Raw genomic sequence first — 18,323 nt, 5'->3', positions numbered from 1 at the left:
ATTAAACTCTTCACAACCTGGGACAGCTCTGCTGAATGCGAACCCACAGATGTAATGTGTGCAGACCAGAATTGGTTTAGAATTGGTTTTTTGCCTCACGCATCACTGCTGCATAAACCTTCAAATGGGTTCTATGCTATATCCTGTCAAATTCAAGCTGAATTCTCCTCCACATGCGTTCCAGTCGCCTGCCCTGCTGCTTCAGCCCCCACAATTCCTCTGTATGCCAAGGGGCCATTTTTGAAGCAGTTGGAAGGGACACTTAAGAGAAATCGTGTCTGCTGCCCTGGTGAGTTCCCTGTTCCAGGTTTCCACCATGGCACCAACTGTATCACTGGCAGCACCACTGTTCCCTCTAAGGCGTGTGCTAGTGCATGCACTCACAGGTTTTTGGATGTCTGCTCAGTTCATTTTAGATCCCTCTCAGGTTGAATCAGCAAGGCCCCATTCTGAATGCAGGTGCACACACTGCCTTGATCCTGCCACCCAGAACAAAACTCAGTCCACACAGAGATGGGGGGGGGGGGAATAGAGAGAACACTGAGCTGCACCAACACTAAAACCTTCCAAGGCCTTTTGGAATCCTACTAGATCCAGCAGCCTTTTTGGGTGGATCTAGTAGGATTCCAAATCTAATAGGATTCCATCCTAATAGGTCCACCACCCCTGCAGGGGTGGATTGTGGTTGTGAAACCAACCTTAACCAGGTAGTGGTCTGCCTATGACAATGAGGAAGCCACTGGATCTCCCACTCATGGATCAGCCCCCTGATCCGAACAAAAGACCAAATCAAGTGTGCGGCTGGCAACATGAGTTGGTTCAGAAACTAATTGGGACAGGCCCATAGTTGTCATGGCCACTATGAACTCCTGAAATGCAACAGACAAGCCAGCCAGCCCCCAAGTGGACACTGGAAGTCCCCCAACACCAAATGTCTCGGAGACTCCAGTGCCAACTCCTCAACCGGCTCTGTCACCTCAGTGAGGAAGCCAGTTGGGCAGCAGGGTGGACGGTACACCAACAGAATCCCCAGTCTATCCCTAGTTCCCAGCCTCAAAAATACACACTCAATATAAGTCAACTGTCTCACAGGGGCCCTGGTAAGGGAGATGGTATTCTTATGGACTACAGCCACTCCACACCCATCCCCCGCCCACTTCCCTTAGCCTGCTCCACAACAGAGTTGCCTGGTGGGAGAAGCTGGGCCCAAACTGGAACACTTGCCTCCCACAACCAGGTCTCAGTTACACATGCGAGGTCAGCTCCCCCATCCATGATCAAGTTATGGATGATTTCGGTCTTGACCTGGCATTGCAAAGGAGCAAGGCTAGACTCTAGCTGTATTACAGATTTATTTATATATTTAAGACTACAGTTCTTGACCGAGGTTCCATTTTGTTGATTTACTTTGATTTTTCTAGAGGACCTGGCTGAGAATATTCTTATGGCTGAGCTGGCTGAGAATATTCTTATGGCTACTTTGCCCCCTTCAGTACTGCCTCCTGAGTATTGTTTACTCAGCCAGAGTATCCCTGTTTTGCCACTCTGTGTGTGTGCATTCTCTGCTCCTTAGTTTCCTTATTTCCAGGGGATCTTTTTTGTCTTTGATTTCCCTTCCTTGCCACACACAGCTCCGCATGTGCCTAGGGCTTGTGTTACATTTTAATCTCAGCCCTCCAGCTTTCTATTCTTGCAAAGAAGACTGTTTGCAAAACATGACAGTTCTGTTTCCTGTGAAATTGGAATGTCTGTGAATATTCCATGATGACATATGTGCTCAGCCAGTCTTCATCTGAGGTTTCATCACCATGTGATTTTATGTTTTATCCAGGCATAGTTCCTTTTAAGCAGAGTGCAAACAAATCTGACCCACTAGATCTATGCCTCAGTTTAAAATATGAACGTTTTTATACAGCATTAGGAGAGGGGGAAGAGCTATCTATGAAGCGGGGTAGGATTGTATGTACCTTATGGAAGTTAAGTCAGTCAAGTATGGAGAAAGTACTGCACTTTAATTCCTAGGCTACATTAGAAAAACCTGGAAATCATTAATATCTCAGTGACTTGAGAATATTGCTGCACAAAAGCAATACATGTGTTTAAGCTTTGGGTTAACTTCTCTTTTCCCCAGGGGACAAAAATGTGCAGCTGCTGCTTGCATGACCTTAAATGGAAATGATCTGGGCTTTCTCCAGAGGAATTATTAATCTACCAACAGAGAATGTTTCTCTTTATTTATTTATAAATCTGGTAGAAAATGATTTGTGGGTCACATCTTAGGAAAGAAGCGTTTTCTGTCTTTCTGAGAAGTGTATTTATTCTTTAGAAAAATGTATGCCAAGGAGAATTCTAACATTTTATATACTAGTTTTTAAACTTAGAGCTACACCTGCAGTTTTGTTTTTTTTTCTTGTACTTGGAACAGATACTCATGTGTATGAAGTGCTTAACAGCCTGGTCTTATTAGCTACTGAGCCTCAAAATCCATGTTTAGGATCAGGTCGAAGGACTGTTGAGCAAGCATACGATCATGACCTATAGTAACACACAGCTATTGTTTACTGGTTCAGGATGTTGCCATGTAGCTTGTAACTGCACATTTACAATTACAAGAATTCATATACCGCTTTTCAACAGAAGTTCCCATAGCACTTTAAAAATAGGAATAAAAATAAATAAGGATGGATCCCTGTCCCCAAAGGGTACACAATCTAAAAAGAAACATAAGACAGAAACCGGCAACAGCCACTGGAGGGATGCTATTCTGGGTTTGGATAGAGTGAGTTGCTCTCTCCTTGCTCAGTAAAAAGAAGCACCACTTTAAAAAGGTGTCTCTTTGCTCAGTTAGCAGGGATATTAAGAACTGCAGTTCCTGTCAAGGGTGACATAGTGCTACACAAACTGCCCAAAAATTCTAAGATGTGGTAGAGGCACCAGTGATGGTAGAAAGCTAAGTTTTTGTGGGAGAGGGCAAGCTTTGCATTCAGAAGCTCCTGAATTCAAACTCCAGGATCTCTAGTTTAAAACAATCTCAAGTAGTGTGGCTTTAAAAGTCCTCTTCCAAAACCAGGAAGAGCCACTGCCAACCACAGCAGACAGTACTGAGCTAGCTGGACCAATGGTCTAAGTCAGAGTGACAAATATACTTTATTCATGAATATATTTGTTATGGAATTACCACATTCCATATACATCCATGTATATGGAACATCCAGATACTACCACCACCACCACTACAAAAGTAGCAAATGCCATGGATTCACATAAACTGGTCCAACTCAAAATGGTGTAGGTAGGTGATTTTTGTACACTCATTGAAAGAGATGCAGTTTTAAAGCTTTTCTGGAATTGGATGTTTAGGTATATTTGGATTTTCTTGTTTGATTCTCCATCATTTTCTCAAATGTTGCCCTCTTGTTGAGGCTCGTGTCTTATTTAAAGTTGTTTTTCTTTCTACAAAACAATTTATTGCTTTAGAAAAGGGAAAATATTCACTGGGAACAAAACCAGAAAGTTATTTGACTAATAACAAACTAAGGCCAAATTTAGATTGGTGGAGCATGAGGATGCTATTAATTCCTTTTTGAGAATTTCTTCTCTCCTGCTCCTTAGGGAGAGCAGGGATGTAAAGTATAGTGTGGAGGACAGACACAATATTTCTTACCTTTGTACTAAAAGACAAGTTTTGTATTCTGTCTGTCCTGGAATTGAAAGTAGATGTTATGGATGAATTCCAGTGGCAATACTTTTTTCAACTACTAGGATCATTGGAACTGCTGATGATTTTATCTGTGCTTCTCTGGTTCACATAAGTGGATTTAAGGATATTTACAACTGCTGTGGATGAAAATTAGTTTTAATGTGAAGAAAAAGCAAACACATTTTTAAGCCTTCAGCATCTTCATGAAGATCCCCCTGCTTCCTTCAGGAATGCGAAATACTCTGTGGCAGTACAGAATGGCTAGCTTTTGTGAATATAAAAAGGTCATCTTTAATATATTTTCCCTTAGCCTTTTGAACCAGACTTCAATGTTTATGAGCATATGAAACCTTTTCCACTCTTCAACACTTTGGCCTATTGGAAGGCTTATAGAAATGGGGCTAGAAAATGAAATTATTGGTTTGGACCTTCCAGTGTGAATTAATAATAATTTCTTCCCCCAATATAAGATGCTTCTTACGTATTTGGAATAAACTGCACCAGTTGATGTACTAAGAATCTTGTAACTTGGAAGCTGTGTTGAGTGTTTTTCGATAAACTGTTCCAGGAAATGCTGAGATTAGCTGTGTTCTTTGACATGTTATGAGTGCTGGATGAACACAAAGGCAAAGGCATATGAAGGAGAGATAAAAGGCTGGAAGGCCAGTTGAGGTACTGTTCCAGTATTCAAGAATGCTGGGGCTGGATTATCTCCATGTTAACAGCAATTATAGAGTGGAGGCCAAAGATTGTGTTTGTCACTCAAGCTGTTAAGATTTTTCATCTGTGGTTTACATCTTGACCAGGAGAGCATTCTAGCTTTGTATGGCTAAGTACAATATTTTACAGTGCTCCCGACTTGTGGCTTCCAAAAGCTTTTCATAGTGGATCTCCCAGAGTTGAGCAGCAAATGGTTTGAGCCAGGGTGGATTTGATTTAAATCAAATCGATTTAAATCACAATTTAAATTACTAGTCAGTAAGACTAGATTTAAATTATGGTTTTTTACATAAAGACTTATTCTTGCGATATAATCTTAATATTTACAAACAGATGAAGGTTTCATTTTTTGTCCTCTTCTAGATAGAAAAATTGCCCAAAATAATCTTACAGAAACCTCTGGAACCTCATTCACATTGTGAATGGATTAATGGAATTCATTTACTAAAAAATTTAAACATTGCATATATACAGCCTCATGCTACATAATTAAAAACTAATCCTTGTTTCATGATGAATAACCTTTGGACTATAATATATCTTAACTAGAAAACTATCTTTAGATAGATTTTTTTCCCCTCAAAAAGCATTTTATTTTAAAAATCTGATTTAAATTTCAAAAAAATCCATTTATTTATTTATTTATTTATTTATTTATTTTAAAAATCATTGATTTTTATCCACCCTGGTTTGATCCCCAAAAGACAACCAGTTAAACCAAATGAATTGGTAAGATGAGTTCACCATTTTTCCAGGCACAAGGCTAGACATTTTGGTGGTAAAGAAGAAGTGGCAATTTGTGGGGTAACATAGACTGCTGCTGTGTAGGGAGCCTCATGTCCTTACCAGTGGATGCTGCTGTAAGGTGGTTGAGGCAGCCCGCAGCACTATTATGAGGGTGAGCCAGTTGTCATCATCTTACACTGAGTGCTCCTGGCCAACCAGCAGCTGTATGGTACAGCTCCACTGCTCTTTTCTCTGCTGTCTCACGTGACATCCATGAGCAAGGCTCTGTGGGATTCCAAAAGACCTCGATGGAAAGAGAGCTGGGGATGCAACCCTAACACTCATTATAAAATATAGATTGTTCCTATTGGCTTTTAATACCATCAGTTGCCACAAATGGAAAAGCACAGCCTTGTGGTTCAGATTGAAGAGGGGAAATTTTGGGAACAGGATGCAGTTAGTGCCTGTTTTAGCGGCTGTTTAAACCTTGGTAGTGAAGTCCTTTTTTTCACTTGGAATTTCCTCAGCTTTTGAGATCAGGCAAAATAAATTTGGCTTAAGATAAACAGAATATAAGTGCATATCCAGCACATGATACAGTTCTGGAACTTCATAGTGGATCTGGAGGGAATGTTCATTTGTATGTGAATTCCTGCTGCTTTCTAATATATCTCTAAATAAATGTGTAGCACTCATGTCAGGCCTGCTCACTATATGACCCTACAAGAAGTACATAGGCTACCAGACATGGGTGATGTTTGACTGGGATTGCTGAACTCCCTGTATTTGGGAGGGTTATCAAGTATCTGGCTGGCCAGAAATATGTCTGCATTCACCATGGTGGGCCACAAGTTGTACAAGCTGGCATGTCTGTCCAAGAAACCCATGAAATCCCAGACTAGTTCTCAAAAATGCACTAGAAAATCATATGATGTTAATTCACACAACATTCCAGCTGTTTATGCCAGCATGGGAGTGACTTTTATAGTTCCAAAAATATATTTGTATACATTTGCCATTCATTTTGCCTTTCTGTTTTCCTTTTTGTGTTGCATGGTGATAAAATATATCTTTGGTTAATTTGCATTTATTAGCCTTTGGATAATTAGCATCCTAAATTTTTAGGATGTTAAATTGAGTTCCTGTACAGGCATGGCATCCCTTCATAGCTGGAGTAATGGTTTCAGTTTGATGTGGAGCTGTTGCAGAAACCTGTAGTACAGTTCTATAGGTTCTTGAGGAAGGAAACCTTAGAACACAACATATTCTTTGGTTAATGGCCAGAAATACTAATTCATTGCTCATGGTCAGATGTTTCTGATGAAATCAGGGCATCAACCTGCCAGCTATGCAGATTGAAGGAGCTTTTCAATTTCATGGAATTCTGCTTTCCGTTGTAGACAGTGTGGTGTGCTCCTGGCCTGAATTGCAGCCAAACAAATCCCAAAGTAATCTTACCCCATCTGCTTTAAATACAGGGCATAATCCAAAGTTAAGGACCTATAAGTTCCTTCATTTCAATGAAAGAGTCAAATAAATGCTTAAATCTCTTCCACTGAAATTCAATGAGATTTCAGAGTACATAATTTTGACTATATGTGCACAGAATTCAGTCCTATTAATTTTTGTGAGAAGTGCAGCCTGATCCTGTGTATTTTTACTTTGAAGTAAATGCTACTGAGCCCAGTGGAGTTACTCTCAATTAAGTGTGCATAGGATTGCCCCCTTAATCACATAAACTTTACTGCCATATCTTCTGTATAAATAATTCTCTAAGATGTACCCGTCGCTAATCCCATGTGTGGCAGCTCTCACGAGAGTTTGCAAGCGAGCTGCCGGGAGCAGGAGAAGAAAGCGGCGGCAGACAGAGAAAATGGTGGCGGTGGGAGAGAGAAAACGGTTGCGGCAGCCAGGGGAAAAGAAAACGGCAGCAGTAGCAGGGTGAGGGAGAAAACAGCAGTGGCTGGAGGCGGGGCTGAGAATTGGTGGAGGTGAGCCGAGAGGTAGGGAGGAAGGAGGGGGAGAACTAGAGGTGCAGATGCTCTGCACCCGGGCCAGCTAGTTGTTAATTATTCAGCAAAATGTTAAAGGGTTTTAAGTGTTTAATTTAGGCCATGATGGATCTTACCGATTTCCACCTAAACAACTTTGATTCCTCTCTCTTTGTTTTACTTCATAAAGGAAATAAGGGATATTCGTTTCAATAAATTGTATTTTGAATGATAATCATATTGAGTGAAGTTAACCTACTTCCCTTTCTTTATTATAACAATGTAAAATATTTCTGATTCCAACCATGTGTCACGCTCCCCACCAGGGAGGTGGGTGTTACTGCCCTCTGATGTTGACGGAAGGTTAGGATGGCCTCAGAGTCCTTTGGTAGCAGGGAGCGAAACACCACTTCCGGTGCCTGTTCCGTTCACAAGCCCCTTTCAGCGTTGCTTCCCTGGGTTCAGTCAGCGTCACCGGGCTCTTTCCACAAGAAGCCCTCCTCACCACTGGCCAGTCCTCCATTATATATTCCCTGACATGCAGAGAAATTCACGCGGAGAGCCTGACATCGGCTGAGATCTTGTAGCAAGATCTCATAAGAACTGTCCTGACTCTTGCAAGACTGTGCCATCTTTCGTCGGCATCTTGCTCATTCCCTGCAGGGGCCAGCTGCCACTGATCCAAGTGGACATCTCGACATCAAACTCCCCCACATGGCCTGGCAAAGCTAGTAAGGTCCATGTAGGGTGTGTGTGCGCACTCTGCCCCAGGATAGGCTCCATTCATCCATGTTTGTGTCTTATCCAGGGTGCATCCTCTGCTAACTGGGCAAAGAGGCACCTTTTACCGTGGTGATTCTCTTTATTTAGCAGGGGGAGAGTAACTGGCCCTATTCACCCCCAGCACAGTACCTCCAGTGACAGTTGCTGGTGCCTATCTTATGTTTCTTTTTAGATTGTGAGCCCTTTGGGGACAGGGAGCCATCTTATTCATTTATTTATTTATTTCTCTGTGTAAGAGAAAATGAGCCATTTTTGGAAGGGTGGTATAGAAATTGAATTAATAATAATAATAATAATAATAATCCCCAGTGTCTTGGATATAAATAGTGATAAACCTGCACTGGAGAACTGGGTCTATCTAATTTTTGGAACCTTTACAATTAATATGCCAAGATGTAGTGATAAATTGATCCAATCACTGACCAAGAGGCAGTTGATGTGATGGGTTTGTCAATGACTTTTGGTTCCTTTCCTGTGTTATCATTTGGCCCATTGAGGGTCTACCAGAAGGCCATTTCATTCTCTTTCTCTCTTTTAGGCTTTCATTTTAAGAGTCCTTTATGTGCATGATTATAGGAAACATCTACCTAGACTATCACACTGCCTCTTGGATTTTTGCATTCCTCTTAAATAAAAAGGGTGTACTTCCATGAGTCACATCCATATCTAGAAACAAGTAATATGAGACACAGTAGACATTAATGGTACATCCATGTCTGGTATTTCACCATCAAAGTGCCCTTGAGCTAGTTATGTTTTTTATCATGCTCACATTATATTTGCATGTACTTTCAGGCACATGTGCAACTTCTAGTCACACAAAGCAGCCTTTATGACCCTTATGAAGAAGGTGGACATTCTCATGGTGTTTCTCTCAGATGGCCTTTTTCAAGCTGCCAACTTTTGCAAGTCAAGTGTCCTATCAAGTATACTTCAGAGTGTCAAGTGGCAGGAGTTCATTCTCTGGAATGGAGCCAAATGGTTGAACCCTTTAATTAATTCCCCACAATAAGTTGCTTGACAACTCTTCTGATTTCTTCATGAGTTTCCTGCCGTTATAGCAATTACAACCCATCAAGGGTTAAGGATTGCTTCTATAAATTGTAGTAATCATGTGGGAGCAGGAGGTTCCTTGTGCTGAGATATATCTATACACACACACACACACACCAGTGTTCTCTCAATTTTTTTTCATCTGTGTGCAGTATGAGATTTGTTCTGGGCGGGTGTATCAAGGCAGTGTGTGCACACATGCATTCAGAATGGAGTCAACCTGAGCGGGATTTAAAATTAACTGAGTGGACAGGAAAAAAACCTTGTGAGCACAGACATGTGTGCATGCCTTAGGAGGAACACTGATACACACACACACACACACAGATGCATACCTCGTTATTCATATGGATTCCGTTCCTCAACTACAACTGCAAATAACGGGTCGTTGTGCCTATGGGAATGTGGGGGTTAGGTTTCTGCAGGTGAGGAAGCATCCAAAAGACAATGAAAAAGGGTGATATTACTTTAAAGAGGGAGCTATACTGTGCTCTGCAGGTCCATCTGTCCAGTTTGGCCATTTCCCAGCAAAAACTGTGGGAAAGGTTCTCCCCCCCACAACATATAAGCATATTTGTAGACTGCGGACATGCAAAACCGCGAATAGCGAAACCACGTATAGCGAGGTCCGTGTGTGTGTGTGTGTGTGTGTGTGTAACAAAAGTAAGCTAAGAAGAGTGTGAGAGACTGGCTTTTCTAGCTAGTCCTGCTTGAATCTTGGAGAATGCTTCCTTATATAAGTTGCAGTGATCCATACGCCTAACGTGGCAACAAGGGTTCATTAATAATTCCTGGCTATCCAGGATGCATTATTTTCCATTCATTATTTAACAGATCTATGGTGAGAGCATTTTAATTTTTAAAGCAGGAGGAAAAGTGCATTTTACGTCATTTTGGTTAGTTAATTATTCCCAAAGTGACTACTACAATTCGAGGAAGCAGTCTTCACCTCCGTTAAACCCATTACTTCTCTTCTTAATTTTACTTGGATAAGGTTAGGAAGATACATTTAGGAAGAAGAGATATTTTTCAGCCAGAGTTTGAAAATTATATTGAGGCAAAACTATATTCAACTAGAAATGTTCCAGTGTACAGTTCTAACTATGTATTTGTCAGATATACCTTCTCTTTTAAGACCAGTTTCTGTCATTGCACATCTCTTCTTATTTCCTAATACTACTAATTTGTCTCAAGCACCAAGCAATATCCTAGATTTGATGATGCACCTCCACATCATCTGTGGTTTGGCTGGGTGTGCATTGGCCAGCAGAATTGCGGCAGAGGCTCAGGCCTGATCTGGGGAAAGGCCCTGTCTGTTTTTCCTGCTGGAAGTCCTCTCCTGGTCTGTCCTCATCCTCCAGACTCTTCTCCATGTATATCTCTAAGATATCTCATCACTTGATGACTTGCAGCTGAAGGTTGGTCTACAGTTCATGTGATACGTCCCTCATTGGACTGTGCCACTTTAGAATGCAGGTGAGCATTCTTGTCCATATAGCAGCTTCTCCCATAACTAGTTTAAACTGCAAAGGGCTCTGCAAAGAAGAGATATTAATTAGTAGAGGGTCTTGTTGTTACAGTTGCCCACTCATGAGTTACATACTGTACCACCCATGCTGAACCTGCTTGTCCATGGCTTTCAGTTTGGAATGGATCAGCCCAGTTCCATTGGGGCCTCTTAGGAACATAGGAAGCTGCCATATACTGAGTCAGACCATAGGTCCATCTAGCTCAGTATTGTCTACACAGACTGGCAGTGGCTTCTCCAAGGTTGCAGGCAGGAAGCTCTCTCAGCCCTATCATGGAGATGCCAGGGAGGGAACTTGGAACCTTTGGCTATTCCCAGAGCGGTTCCATTCCCTAAGGGGAATATCTTGCAGTGCTTATACATCAAGTCTCCCATTCAGATCCAACCAGGGTAGACCCTGCTTAGCTAAGGGGACAAGCGATACTTGCTACCATAAGACCAACTCTTTTCTTGATATCAGGTGTGCTGCCTGCAATATTCGGAAAGCCCTCTATTTGGAAATATTCTGATAGTTTTCATTATTTTACACATCATGCAGGTCTATTATATAAAACAGATAACAATGTCACTGTTATACTACACCGCCACAATATTTATTAATTATAAGATGTTTGATAAGATATTTGTAGTGTATATGTGTAAGAGACATTGAAATAATCTAACAATCTTTAGTGAATTCAAATTTAATCAAAAGATAATATGAACGCTTATTAAAACAAGTGCTTCTATACTTAGGAGAGACCTTCTGTTATCTCTGGAAAATTCCAGACACACTTGGTCTGAACGTCAACTGAAGTGCCACCTAGAAGTGTTGTCTCTATTATTGGCCAGAATAGAAATGGAAGTCAAATATGTTGTTCACTTGGCTGCAGGATTCAAAGGAATTGCTTTCTTTGCTAATGATATGTGTTAGATTTTTAAAAACATCATGAGGCTGTTCTTACAGGCAGCCAAGTCCAGGCTTAAGCAGCCAAGCCAGGGCTTGACTGCCCGTGAGAACTGGCGGGGTCCATGTGGATCCTGGTGTTGCTGCAGTGCTAAACCCACCGCTGAAGCCTGGCTCTTAGCTGAAGTTAATGGCACAAAAGTGCCCTTAACCCGGCACCCAGGATTGTGTGTCAGAGCGAGCTCGTCCCCTGGAGGAATCCCCCAATGCACTGCGCTCGGCACACGGTGCACTGTGGGATTCTTGGAGGCCAGGACAACGAGTCCCGGCCTCTGTTTACCTGCACTTTTCCCAGCAGCTCTGGTCATGTGGGCGCGTGGCATGCACGCCACGGGCTCAGAGTGGTCGTCTGGGAGAAGGTAGGTTGAACGCTACCTCTCTGCCCACATATGGTAATCGGCCCCATATGTTTTTAGTTGGCCAATAGTATGCAGAGGTGATAGGTGGTCTTAGTCATCCCTTTGCAAATCTGTCTGTGTCTGTCCCTGAAATATGCTGGCTACAGAAGTATGTCATACTATAAAAGAAAAGAGGTTGAATCTGAACATTATGGATTAGGCAGAATCCCCCCCCCCGCCTTTGTGCTCACAGATTGGTTACAATTACTTTTAAAAGGGGTGGGGTGGGGTGAGTATCACTTGTCAAGTAGACTAGCTGGGCAAGGCGAAGGAGCATTACTGGCATCATGTCCTATTTTTAGCATTCTACAATCTGTAGAAGCATTCAACACATTTGGATCCAAAGTTGTGTCATTCAGCAGATAATACTCTCTAGTGCTATTCATCTTTGCATGAAAATGTCCATAGAGCTCAGAATAAGAGATTTCCCCATTCCTCTTAGGCAGTCACCTTGGTCGCTTGGTGCAGTCCCTCTGTGACATTATTGCAGTACAGGTGTGATATCAGGACAGCTATGAAACAGCAGAGAACCCCATGCATATAAGAGAGAGGTGTGGGTGCTGCTTCTGAGCCCCTGTACAGCACGGCTGCACTGCTTCCCTTGAAGGTGCAGCTGTTGTGTGTCTGCTAAATTTCAATGGGAATGATGCAGCGAAATCCCCAAATTTCATTGGGGATGATGAGAGTAGCATTGAAAGAGCATTTTCACCATACTTAGTAGACTCTCCGCAGCCCCACCTTTTGAAATAGCATGGATGTGCTTTACAGGGCCTCTGAAGCCATGCCCGCACCTCTCTTTTATATGCAAGGGATTCTGTGCAGTATGGGAGCTGCTGCCACTGCTGTTCCAAATGAGCTAGCAGGATCAGTGTAGACAGCACAGTGATGGTAAGGCATAACCAGATATCGTTAGTATCTGCACAACAGATACACCTGCACTGAAATGTTGATGCTGGTAGAGTTCCTGTCTGGAAGTGGCCCAAGAGGGAAAAGCAGCAATACCAGCAGATAGCCTTCACCAGTGGATGGCAGGTTCCTCAATTAGAATAATCACTTGGAAAATATGCACCATTTCACTAACAGATGTCTGTCTTGTTGAAAGGGTATTACAACTAGAAATAGAAAGAACCTTGTGGTCGTCAAACTCAGTCACCTGCAGTGATTGGTTTCTTGTAGACTTGCCATTCTTAGCAATGGAAAGTCGTCAACCTAAACGTGCTTTTATAAACTATGAGCCCATATTGATCTTTATTCAGCAGCTCTGGCAAATAGTAGTTTTTCCTCTTTTTTGTGCGTCTCCTTTAGCTATTTTAATAGTTCTATGTTCTTTGCATGTTCTCCTTAATCTTACTTTTGCTAAGGTAATTATGCTTAACCTTCACCCATTTTTCATACCTGTTGTATCTTTAAAATGCTTTTCTGTCTTTGTTACTCACTAAACTATATCCTGTGTGTTTGTAGGATTAAAAAATGGAAGCCAAAAATGAAAACACTTGCTTCCCATAGTGCCCAGCTACAGTGGCTATTAGGGATGGTGGGAGTTGTAGTCAAGCAACAGCTGGAGGGCCACAGTTGTGCAATCCTGATCTAAAGCCTCAGCATTGTGTAGAGTAATATTGCAGATATTCATATTCATGTAGATATTCATTTTTATAGCTTCAGACTAGAACAACTCAGTGTTGTAATTTATCAAAATAATTTTTTATTATTAAAAAGCCATCTTGTGATTTGATTTATTGCATAATAATTTAGCATCATTATACAAATGTAGTTCAGCTACTATTCTCAAACAGCTTACTTTTGGGATTGCCCTGATGTCGTCTGTGAAATGTTATCTCCCCTCCACTACTTCTTTTTTAATGTACTGATTAGACTGTTTTGGATTTCAGTGTTAATATTTAGAAATAACAGATTGCCACTCTTTTATTAACACACTGTTTAATTTGTTTGGGAAATGGTTGTGTGTTGCGTATGAATCAAGTGTGCCTTTGTTCTGGGCAATGTCAGGGGAAGTATATTTATAGCACTAGAAAAAAAGTTGGATACGAGTAGTGGAAAAATAATTTGTGTGCTTTGGAACAAGGAGCAAAAACAACGTAGCCTGGTCACTTCAAAAGAAAAATGGCAAATACCAAACAGTTTAAAAACAAAACACAAACTTACATACACACATCCCTTCCAAAAAAACCTCCACACTTCACAATAACATGATATCTAGCATGTATGCAACCCAACAGTTATTTTGGTTGTTTTAGTTTTGTTCAACAAAAGAAAGAAAATAATCTGAAAACACAGAGGAAAGCCCCTACAAAGGAAGCAGCCACACTCTGGGGAAACGTGCCTGCACTTTGGAAAGCTTCTAGAGTACCACATACTGTGGCACACAGTTTGCCTTCTTCCTGAAATGCCCTGCACTACTAGAAAATATATCCCTGAAGGTCATACAGCCCTATGGGACATATTTTTAGGTGGCACAGAGCATTTCTGGAGGAAGCAGAGATCAGAGAAAATAGTCTCCCTACCCTCTGCCCTGCACAGCTAAGAAAGCTCCCTACAGCATGGGCACATCTTCCTGTTGCATGGATGCTTTCTTAGTTAGGATGTCAGCCACTGTATTCTTTTTCATTTATCCTGGAAAATATTACTGTGGCTAGATGGAACTTCCTCCAAACATGCCTACGTATTGGTTGAAAACAATTATTTATTAAACAATTTCAATAGCTCTATTACTGCAGATTCAAAAACAATCAATAAATGAGTACTCACAATGCTACATTACAAAGTTTGAGATTAGGCAAAAGTGTGATTCACAAACTATTTCTTTTTGTAGGTGTACATAGTCATACTCTTTTGAAGTACTAACTAGAAATAGCAACAGAGACCTTCTTGTCATTGTCAAGTGCTTTCAAACACACTTCTCCTTTCTTCATTCAGCAGAGATGATTTTCATCACTCATCATAAAATTAAAATCCAATGATTATATCTTCCCCTTAGTGGTTTTTATAACCTACAAGATCTGCTTTCACTGACCTCTGTTACACAACCCAAACTGTCAGTTGCATAGCAGGTGTGATGTTGAGAGACTTTATTTGGAGGTACAAAGAATGATCAATTGGAAAGGTTTTTAGCTACAGTGAAAAATTGGGATAATTGAAGCCTATTTCTCTTCAGCTTTCATTTAGATCCAAGTGGAAAGCAAGACAGGAAAGCATGTGGAAACAGATTTAAAACTTTTATAAACTCCAAAACTACCATAGATTGTGTTCCTGCCATGCTCTTCTACAAAGTGCAAAAGAAAAACTGGTTTCCTATAGGCTTTATGAGAACTTGCTAAAGTATAGTTTTATTTTGCTCAGTTCAGCACTGGTATACATTTTGGGTATACATACCTTTGACTGTAAAGGTACATTCATTTTGGGGAGTGAGATTTTCCTTTATTTTTCTATTAACTTGACATTGCTTGCTTCTTTATGTGGGTTTTTATGCAGGTTCTGAGTGGATCAGCTCATCAAGATTACCCAGCTTCAGGCTTTCAGGAATTCAGTAATTGGGAATCCCTGATGAAAATCAAAGAAGGATTGTTGAGGCAGAAAGAGATTGTGATTCATCGGTAAGTAATCTAATCCTTAGTTACCTAGGGGTGACTTTGTAAATGAGGCTTTTTATTATTTAAAAAATAATGAGGATGGACTCTGAAAAATATTAAAGAGAGGTGCACAGTGGTGGGACTTGAGCTTCACAGTAAATCACGCAAGTAGCCTAATAGGCTGCAGTGTGTATGCTATAAAAGAAAGTAGTTAGGATTGTAGGAGTGATAGGGAAAGAATGAATCTCATATTGCCATTATATAAATTCTGGGTGGTGCTACGTTTATAGTACAGCTATGAAGCTGCCTTGTATTGTCAGACCATTGTTCTATCTAACCTAGTAAAGTCTATTACAACTGGCAGCAGCTCTCCAAGGTCTCCTAGTTAATCTGCCAGAGATCCTTTGCCTGGAAAGACCAGGGACTGACTCTGAGACCTTCCATGTGCCAAGTATGTGCTGCATGCAAGTGAGTAATGGGCCATCTAGTTTCTCCATCCCAAGGAGGATATCCTAGAGCTAGTGATGGTACAGAAAGGGACAAGAAAAGACACGGAGCCGTCAAGTCAATTTCGACTCCTGGCACCCACAGAGCCCTGTGGTTTTCTTTGGTAGAATACAGGAGGGGTTTACCATTGCCTCCTCCCACGCAATTTGAGATGATGCCTTTCAGCATCTTCCTATATCGCTGCTCCCCAATATAGTACCAGCGGGGATTTGAACCGGCAGTCTTCTGCTCGTTAGTCAAGCATTTCCCCGCTGTGCCACTTAAGGTACTCGGTACATTCTTTTTAAGGGAGAGTTAATATGCTGGCAGATTTTTAAATTTTTTGGCTGGTGGGGGGGTGGGGTACTTGGGGAAGCAATTATAAAATAGTGAATGGTGCAGCAAGACTGGATTCAGATCCACTAAAATAGTGAATGGTGTGGAGAGAGAGGATTCACATACTCTTTGGGATCTATCACAGTGCTAGAACGCAAAGTCTTCAATAAGATTTATTTGTGGTATATTCAGTTCATTCATTCATTCATTCATTCAATTTCTATACCGCCTTTCAAAAAATGGCTCAGGGTGGTTTACACAGAGAAATAATAAATAAATAAGATGGATCCCTGTCCCCAAAGAGCTCACAATCTAAAAAGAAACATATGATAGACACCAGCAACAGTCACTAGAGGTACTGTGCTGGGGGTGGATAGGGCCAGTTACTCTCCCCCTGCTAAATAAAGAGAATCACCACGTTAAAAGGTGCCTCTTCGCCAAGTTAGCAGAATAGGCAAAATTAAGTGTTTCACATAATACACAATTAACTTAATTCTCAAGTCAGGGCAGTTAATGACCATCATCAATCTTTATTATGGTCATAGAACAGCATAAAGTCAGAAGGGTGATTACAGATTACATTTTAATTTATTTTATTTTATTAAAACATTTCTATACCGCCCAAAACTTACGTCTCTGGGCAGTTTACAACAGAATAAAAACAAAGTAAAGCATTCATTAAGACAAAAATGGCGAGGGACACACATACATTACAACAATTTTAAAAATTTAAAATAATATTTTAAAACAGTATTAAAACCATTAAAACAACATTAATTAAAGGCCTGGGTGAAGAAATGTGTTTTTAAAGACTTTTTAAAAGCTGTCAGAGATGGGGAGGCTCTTATTTCACTGGGGAGCATATTCCAAAGCCTCGGGGCAGTAGCGGAGAAGGCCCGTCCCTGAGTGGCCATCAGACGAGCCGGTGGCAACTGCAGACGGACCTCTCCAGCAGATCTCCAGCACATTTTAAAACCAAAGTGACAGTAGATATTAAAAGCCTAATACATACTACAAGCATAAATCAGGAATAAAAGTAACATTTCTAAGGGTTTCTCTGTTGCATGAAATGATGATATGAAAGGTTGTTACTGGAGTATTTCAACAGGCTCTTAGCTCATCAAGATTTGAGGAGTTGTCGTGAGAGTTGTTTCTAGGTAATGGAAACACATTCAGAATTTCCGATTGGTAATTCTATCAGTGTTTGCACCACTATAGTTAAAGCTGGCTGTGTGCTCTGATGCACAGTGTTGTCTGCTAAAGGCACACAAAGAACTTAGTTGATCTTAGATTAATTTGCTTACAAGAAATTCTATACTGGTGTCAGGCAAGTGGCAAATTACAGTGGTAAAGGATCTGCTTTCCACTGCAGCCCCTTGTCCCACACACCTTCCTAAAAGAGTTGCTTCTTGATGTTGGAAAATCTTTAGCAGCATTTGATGCAGTGCAACAGGCCTCAGCAGGAAATTAAAATCCACAATCACTACTCTATGCAAGTCATGTTGAGAATATGGGATTCACTTAGCTTTGATCATATGGAAAAGGTATGATCGCCTTAAGTACTGCCCAAGCGGTACTGCAATAAACAGGGTTGAGCTATGAGCTGAATGTTTGCTGAAACAAGCAACTATTCAATGAATGAGGAAAATTCACACATTAATCCCAATACTCCAAACTGGTTTTATGAATTGACCCCTGAAAGAGGCAGATGTATGTATCTCCTCAGTGGGTGAGTGAACTCCTGTAGGAACATTTAGCTCACAATAAATAATATAGGCTGATATCTTGTTTTATTTATATCCCACCCCTCCAGGGTAGTACTGCCCAGAGTGGCTCACAAAAATAATAAATTATAGTAGTTTGGTAGATGCTTTTATTATTTTAACCATAGGTAATTAAAAAGTATCATACAATGTTCACAGTACAACAGATAGGTTCCACCGTTTAAAAGAAAAAAAATTACTTAGTTGTTACATTTGGTAGCAACAACGCAGGTTTAAAAATGTGCTCTACTCTTAGCAGCAGCCCCCCAAAAAACTTACTGCTGTCAGCCAAAGTTGCCTTACATG

General features: G+C 40.9%; 1 protein-coding gene across 3 annotated transcripts in view; it reads left to right on the top strand.

Annotated features, from left to right (window-relative positions):
- CEP85L (centrosomal protein 85 like) overlaps window positions 1–18,323 on the top strand; it is a 163,152-nt gene that overhangs the window by 99,915 nt on the left and 44,914 nt on the right. For all 3 annotated transcript variants that reach the window (XM_053281068.1, XM_053281153.1, XM_053281247.1), the window contains exon 4: window positions 15,335–15,456. In XM_053281068.1, coding sequence (XP_053137043.1) covers window positions 15,335–15,456 — 122 coding nt within the window. The remainder of the gene's footprint in view (window positions 1–15,334; window positions 15,457–18,323) is intronic.

The sequence above is a fragment of the Hemicordylus capensis genome, chromosome 1, assembly GCF_027244095.1.
Source record: "Hemicordylus capensis ecotype Gifberg chromosome 1, rHemCap1.1.pri, whole genome shotgun sequence".
NCBI classification, from domain to species: Eukaryota; Metazoa; Chordata; class Lepidosauria; order Squamata; family Cordylidae; genus Hemicordylus; species Hemicordylus capensis.
The sequence above is the reverse complement of the archived record's forward strand: the minus strand, read 5'-3'. Positions and strand labels throughout refer to the sequence as shown.